This window comes from Balaenoptera acutorostrata, chromosome 3 (genome assembly GCF_949987535.1).
Source record: "Balaenoptera acutorostrata chromosome 3, mBalAcu1.1, whole genome shotgun sequence".
Taxonomy (NCBI): Eukaryota; Metazoa; Chordata; class Mammalia; order Artiodactyla; family Balaenopteridae; genus Balaenoptera; species Balaenoptera acutorostrata.
The window spans coordinates 33,141,297-33,149,163 of NC_080066.1; the positions used below are offsets into that span (position 1 = coordinate 33,141,297).

The 7,867-nt window shown below is 45.3% G+C and overlaps 1 protein-coding gene across 1 annotated transcript; it reads left to right on the top strand.

The window, feature by feature from the left end:
- Positions 1-3,497: 3,497 nt before the first annotated feature.
- Positions 3,498-5,105, top strand: ANKRD34C (ankyrin repeat domain 34C). The gene has a single exon (XM_007194218.1). It carries the CDS (start codon positions 3,498-3,500, stop codon positions 5,103-5,105), a length of 1,608 nt encoding a protein of 535 aa, XP_007194280.1.
- Positions 5,106-7,867: the final 2,762 nt, after the last annotated feature.

The following is a 7,867-nucleotide window of genomic DNA, read 5'->3' on the forward strand; positions in this document are numbered from 1 at the left end:
CACACCCCCTCCCCGGACTTCGAGGTAGTCCAGAGCTATGTGATTTGCACCACACACAACATAGAGAGATGACCCAATGATCCACCACGTCTCCTTCCCATCTTCCTTTCCTTTTTCTCTTCCTCCCTTCCTCCATCTTTTCCTTTATCTTACTTTCGAATTATCACGCAGCTGATGGGGGAGAAAGGACAGTTTTCCTGCCTCGAGGGGCTCAGAGATACGGGGAGGAGGTGGACCCAGATGATTAACCAGATCAATACTTCAATTGAGAAAGTTGAACCCAGGGGATGCAGTATCCACTTTTTTCTTCTGGTACGTTGTGTGTGTGAGTTTGTGTGCGTGCATGTGTGTTTGTGTGTGTGTGTGTGAGAGAGAGAGAGCACACACATGAGAGAGCGAGAGAGAATGTAAAGATGATGTATAATATTCCAGTGTATGAATACGAATATACTACAATTTCTTTATTTTCTTCTTGATGGGTTGTTTCTAGTTTTCACTGCCAGGATCATTTTTGCACATGTTTTGCTATGCATATTTATCAGTAATCTATTCCTGAGAACAAAGCATCCCAAAATGAGTGGCTTAAAACAATAATCACTTATTTGCTCATATCTCTGCGATTTGGACCAGCCTCTGGGAACTTCTGCTGGCCTCACCTGGGTTCCCTCACACAGTTGCAATCATCTGGGGCTTTGGCTGACCTCGTGCACACTCTGATGTTCACTGTGGCTGTCAGCTGAAGCGCCCTGTGTCCTTTCTGGTTAGGGATACCCCAGACTTCTGCACATGGCAGTTGGATTCCAAGAGAGCAAATCTTGAAGCTACAAGGCTCACTGGGGCCATGCCTTGAATGTCACACAAAGTTAGTTCTGCTGCATTTTATTGGTCAAAGCAAATCACATGCTGACGCCTCCTCTCCATGGGAGGAGAGGCAAGACCTCATTGCAAGTGGTGTGCACACTGGGATGGCAGGACTTTGTGGCCATGCTTTTCAGTCTATCACACACCTAAACCCAGGCATGGAATTACTGGGTCAGAGTGTAGGCATTAATTTAGTGGAGCCAATTTATGCTCCCACCAACATGTTCCTGAATCTTCCCATCTTCCTCCATCCTTGGTACTGTCGGTCTAATTTTAGCCATACTGGAGGGTGTAGTGGTATCTCATTGTGCTGTAATTTGATTTTCCTTGATTACTAACAAGGCTGAGCACCTTTTTCTGTGCTTATTGGCCATTTGTGTATCCTCTTTTGGAGGAAGTGATTTGTAGGAGTTCTTTATATAGTCTGCATATGAGTCAGTTGTCATTTTATTCCACTTTCTCCCTTCCATCCTGAGTGATTTTTCCCTTGATTAAAAAGGAAGTAACATTTGAGCTGAGATTTGAGGGATGATGAATAATTAAAGAAGAGCAGGGAGGTCTTAGAGTTAGAAACATGAACAGGGTTAGAAGGAAGAAAAATAAACAGTGGGGCATTTGAGAAATGACCAGATTTCAAGATAGATGGCGTATAAAGAGAACAGGAGTAGCAGGGCAGATGCTGAAGAGGTGTGGCCAGGAGGTGAAGGGCCCCTTGGATGGAATGGAAAACAGCATGTTTTCACTGCACATTGCCTTTTCTTTATTTAGCCCTTGAAAATTCTGCTTTAGATGTCCAGAGTTTGGGGACTAACAAGCTTATCGACACATAGAACTGTAATAAAATGATCATATGACCACAGAAGAGTTAAAATGACAGAAACAGAAGAGAAAGAATGGCCACATCTGGGGGGCGCAGGCGGGGACAGAGAGAGAGAGGGAAAGAGGAAGAAGGACTCAGTAGGAGGTTGAAGAAAGAAGCACAGAGTTGAAGAGACAGAAACAAACTTCTTGTGAATACATTTAATAATATACAGTGTCTTTGGATGGTAGGGATTTTACAGAAAATCTCATAGGAACACACAAACAATTGCAACAAGATCAGACTGAGATGGCGTTATTAGAATAATGCATTTGGAAGAAGCAGAAAAAGATCTGAAGCAGAAAGATACAACCTAGATTGTTAACCACAGTTAATTCTGAAGAGATGAGTGGCTTCAAGGTGGGCAGGGGGCATGTAAAGGGTACTCTTCTTCTTTATATACTTAAGTGTGATTTGGGCTTTTTTTTTTTTTTTAAACAAAGTATCTATTCATGGATTACAAGTTTTAAAAGGCAATATACCCATCTCTCAACTTTAGCCAAGAAAAGCTGTTGACTTCCTATTTAACAGAGGAATAGAAATTGATCAATAACTGCTCAGGGTAGTGGGGTAAGAGGAAGGATGACATGCATCAGAGAAGGAAAACTCAGGCATTGTGACACCTGCTCAGCGGAGCCTGAGGGACAAAAAGTCCACACGGAGGGGCCGTGCTGGCAGAGCATGGCCAGTGACGGACCCAGAGCTGGCAGGGCATTAATTCTGGGAGACCATTTCTCCTTATTCGTGGGCGACCTCGTGACCAACACCCATTTTGGAGGCTCTGAGTCCAGGAATTAGGTAATTGACACGAGGAGAACCAAAGCAGAAAACCCAGGTTTGACAGACCTCAGCGGGGCGGGGGGGGGGGGGGGGGGGGAGCTCCGGAACGAGCTTTATTTCCTAACATTCGTGAGCAAAAAGGCAATCCCCTTGTCCATCCTCTGCCTCAGATCGGTTCAACCAGAGAGGAGGATGTAGCATTGCATTATCTGAGCTATTCTGAGAGTCTGAATGAGGAGGATGAGAGCTCTGACATCTGCTTGAACAGTGGGGGCTACAACCTGGAAATGGGCAGCTGGATTGCTTTTGTTTTACAGTATTTCCCCCCTACGACAATGGTGATACATGTTTAGTTTAGGAAGTACAGCAAAAAGAAGAAAAGGAAACTCTTCATAATCCTATCACCATTTTGGTGTATTTCCTACTGCTCTTTTTGATACACACCTAGAACTACACTGCATTCAACCATTATTTATGGGGTAACCTATTAAGTGTGACTCATTGCTAAACGCTGAGGCTACAACAGTGAACAAGATAGACTCAGACCTTTCCTTATGGAAACTTAGACTTTAGTGATGCCGACAGACAGAAAACAAAGTTTCTTAAACGGCATTTTGTGATAAGTCTCATGCAGTCAACGCAGTAAGAGCTTGCACGTTTTATTGCTTGCTCTCTCCTAGGCGTCATGCCAACCGCTTTACGTGCGGTTACGTGTTTTATATACACTGTCTCATTTAATCTTCACAAAGTCAGGTAGCTTGCCACTATCACCACAGTCACCCCTGCCATGTTACAGATGAAGAAATAAACCCAGAGAAGTTAAATAACCAAGCAAGGTGGCGTAACTTGGGATCAAACTGGGACATGACTGTATCCAGACTCTGTAACAGCCTTGCTGCTCAGATCAGCTCTATCGAATACATGACCTTTTTTCTCTCTTCTTCCCTTGCTAGGTCTGATCGCCACTGTGGCTCAGAGACTCTAAGCTGTAGCCAGTATGATGGATGACGACACCGAATTAAGGACTGATGGAAACTCACTTTTAAAGGCCGTGTGGCTGGGGAGGCTCAGGCTGACCAGACTCCTCCTGGAAGGGGGTGCTTACATCAACGAAAGCAATGACAAAGGCGAAACGGCTCTCATGGTGGCATGTATCACCAAACACGTGGACCAGCAAAGCATCAGCAAGTCCAAGATGGTGAAGTATCTGCTGGACAACAGGGCGGACCCCAATATTCAGGATAAGTCTGGCAAGACCGCCCTCATCCATGCTTGCATCAGAAGAGCTGGGGGAGAAGTGGTCTCCTTGCTACTGGAGAACGGAGCAGACCCCAGCCTCGAGGATCGCACAGGGGCTTCAGCTCTGGTTTACGCAATAAATGCCGATGACCAGGATGCATTGAAACATCTCCTGGATGCCTGCAAAGCCAAAGGCAAGGAGGTGATTATTATAACAACGGATAAATCATCTTCAGGCACCAAAACCACCAAACAGTATCTTAATGTCCCTCCTTCACCCAAAGAGGAAGACAGACAGTCGCCTCCACTGTATGCATCTCCCTCGGATATTGAACTGAAGGCTCCAGGCCTGGGCTCTCCACCCAGTGAGAAGGAAGATGACTTCTTTAGCCTCCAATCAGGGCATCCAGGTGGTTGCAACAACTCCAAGGCTCCTAATGAGCCTGGGTCACCCACTAGGAAAGCTGGGAACCTCAAAAGGGCCCGTTTGCCTCAACTGAAGAGGCTCCAATCTGAGCCCTGGGGCCTGACCGCGCCCTCCGTGTTGGCCGCCTCTATGCGCCAGGATGAGACCCATGGCGCAGGTGCAGACAGCGAGGTCATCAAGAGCATCAGTGACATGTCCTTCCCCAAAAGGGGCCCCCTCTCCAGAACCAACAGTATTGATGGCAAAGACCCCAGCCTCTTCCATATGGTCACGGAGCAGGTCCTGAAGATTCCAGCCTCTTCGGCACCGGCCTCGTGGAAGGCAGCCTACGAGAAAAGTCAGCCTCCCCATTCACGTCTGGCCAGAAGAGGAACTCTCCCTATTGACCAAGAGAAGGGTGGTATTGGCCTATCAGGCCCCTCTGCTCTCAAAGATGCAGTGTCCCTCAAACAGCTAGAAAATGACCTCTATGATTTAGATTTACAGCCAGGGGCCGACCCGCCCAACTCCATTTCCCTTGAATCAGGCAAAGGACCCTTAGATCGAAAGAAGCTCAACAACTCCCACTTGTCTCTTTTCCAGGGCTCCAGGGAGGCCCTGGATGCTGTGCCCTGCACGTCTCCCAGCTCAGCGCGCCACAGGCCACCCCATCTTCTAGAAAGACGGGGTTCCGGAACTCTGCTACTAGACCGAATTTCCCAGACCAGGCCTGGCTTCCTTCCGCCTTTAAATGTAAATCTGAACCCACCTATCCCGGATATTAGATCGAGCAGCAAACCTTCCTCTCCACTTGCTAGTGGCTTAAAATCCATGGTACCTGTTGCTCCAAGTTCACCAAAGAGAGTTGACTTGAGAAGTAAAAAGAAGCTCCTCAGAAGGCATTCTATGCAAATTGAACAGATGAAGCAGCTGTCTGACTTTGAAGAAATCATGACCTAGAAGCTTTTTCAGTGAGGTTTTTTTTTTTTTAAATCTATGTAGTTTATGAAAAGTACCATAATCTAGACCAACACAGTCATGCAGAGTCTCTGCATCTTGATCCCTCCTTAATGTTGGTGTGTGGCTGCTTCAGAAGAGATGGAAACAGTGCTGCTTCCCTTCTGAAAGAACATCTGGGTTTTTATAGGCCTACTTGAAAAGAGCCCAGTATAATTGGGTTTTGGAGATGAAATTGCCAAAAAAAAAAATCTCCAAAGGAAGAAAACCTTTGGAGTTTGAAAGTCACACAGCAGGTACAATGATCTAAGCTGCTGACACCCATTATTTTCTATCAGACAAACAATTTAAATCACAAGATGGTATTTGGAGGATGTCATGTGTAATAAATTTATAAAGTGCCTACAAAGAAAACGAGGCTTTTTAGAATGTGCAAAAGTTCAAAAGCAATCTTTGGGCTGTTAAATATGGGTATCTGTGTTACATTTGGAGGAATGGAGGTAGAATTCTCCCATCAGAGAGGTTCTGGTATTCGAGTCCTGCCTCTTACCATGTCATGGGGCACTGGCTAGTGTAGCATAGTTGACATCTTTCAGAACTCCGGTAACAGGCTTTATCCATGTACTAATTCGAGTGTGCTTTGAGTCCCCAAATATTAGATCTACGTGTCCCCCAAATTCTGTTGTGTCACAGTGGCTGGTGCCTCAGAGATGAATCTTGCCCAGAAATGAAACTGGCCTTGGCCTCCTGCCCTGACACAGGTTCTGTGTTGAAATCTTGTGAAAAACAGTTAGGGGCTATTAGGTAATTTGGAGTTTTGTATTATACAACTCATAGAATAGACACATAAGAAGCATTTCCTGATTATTCTTTTTTTTTTTTTTTTAATTTTATTTATTTATTTATTTATGGCTGTCTTGGGGCTTCGTTTCTGTGCGAGGGCTTTCTCCATTTGTGGCAAGTGGGGGCCACTCTTCATCGCAGTGCGCAGGCCTCTCACTATCGCGGCCTCTCGTCGCAGAGCACAGGCTCCAGACGCGCAGGCTCAGTGACTGTGGCTCACGGGCCTAGTCGCTCCGCGGCATGTGGGATCCTCCCAGACCAGGGCTCGAACCCGTGTCCCCTGCACTGGCAGGCGGACTCCCAACCACTGCGCCACCAGGGAAGCCCTCCTGATTATTCTTTAAAAAAAAAAACTTGGTAAGATCTCCCCAAACTAGAATGATACATGGTGATGGGAGATGCACATATTACAAGGTAGAGTAGATGGTTCTCAGGCCAGAGGCAGTGGGGACCACTTGTAGCCTGAAAATTTTCAGGGATGCAAACTGTCACTTCCCCTTCACTTTTCTGGGAAATTCAAGAACATCTGGTTTCTTCTTTGCCTGAATTATCTAAGTGATGGGAGATTTGTAGAAATAACCTGTACAACCTTTTCAAGCCACTTTGTACGAACCCAAGAATGGAAGCAGACATTTAGCACGTTTGGTGTAATGAAGCCACATTCTAGATGAAGATCTTTCTGGTTTTTCCCCATTTATTGTTTTCTTTCATGCTGCTTAGATATGTTTGCTCTACGGTTAAAAAAATTCAGTAGTCCTTGGGGATAGCATCACATAGAGGAAAGAGGAAAGACTTTGAGATTTGGGTTTGTATCTCTATTTCATCATTTACCAGCTGCGTGACCTTGAGGAAGTGGCTTAACTTCTCCAAGCCTCCACTCCCTCATCTGTAAAATGGGGTTAGTAATGCTTCACCTTACAAGTTTGTGGTGAGAATTAAATGAGATAATGTATGAAAGTGCCTGTGACTGTGCCTGGCACAGGTAGAAGTAATTGGAAAAGAGGCAGCTGATTTTAATACTCCTTTAGACCTCCGAAGCCTCAAAATCTCAAATAATACCTAATACCCTACACAAAGTGAAGCAAAGTCTAGCTGAAATATTCAAAGGGCCCCTTGAGATTCTCAGGGGTTCTGTAAATACTGAGCCTGAAACTCATTTGTAGAGTAAAAGAAATTCTGCCACAGAAGCTCTGCATATCAGACCATTTCTATAATGACATTTGCTAGAAATGTATCTGTATATCCCAATCAAAAGTGCTAATGATGGTTATAAATACACCGAGTGTTTGTTTTTTAGTAATTCCTTTAGGGCAGGCGCATGCTCAGCCTCGGCACTATGGACCTTTTGGGCTGGATAATTCTTTCCTGTGGGAGACTGTCCTGTACATTGTAAGTTGTTTAGCAGCCTTCCTGGTCTCTACCCACTAGATATCAGTAGCATCCTCATCCTAAATTGGGACAACCAAAAACGCTTTCAGACACAGCCAGACATCTCCTGGAGGTGACATCACCTTAGCTGATCACCACTGCTCTAGGAGAATGATTGTGTACATGGTAGAAATATGTCAAGAGCACCCAAACTGCATGAAGGTGTAGGTCTGGCTGGCTGGCTAGGCGGTCCCACTAACGTAAAGGCAATTCGAACTGTAGTTTAGTAAGATGACTTATATACAACGTGGGCCTTCAGGATTCTTGACCTGAGTGCTAATGGCCTCTTGTACTTGGCAGGAAGGGAAGAAAATGAGAAGAATAGCACATAAGCTAGTGAAAGTCTAGGGCTCATGACCATGGTTGAGTGTCACAACCCATATGCTTTTCAGGACCATTTAGATGGTAAGAGTTCTCACCAACTGGACGTGATTACAGGCAAAGCAACAATCCTGATGTATTAAAGAGAGAACCAGACAGACAACCACTGTTCT

What these genes read in the sequence shown, in the direction of transcription:
- ANKRD34C (XM_007194218.1), top strand. Translation starts at nt 3,498, where the DNA reads ATGATGGATGACGACACCGAATTAAGGACTGATGGAAACTCACTTTTA.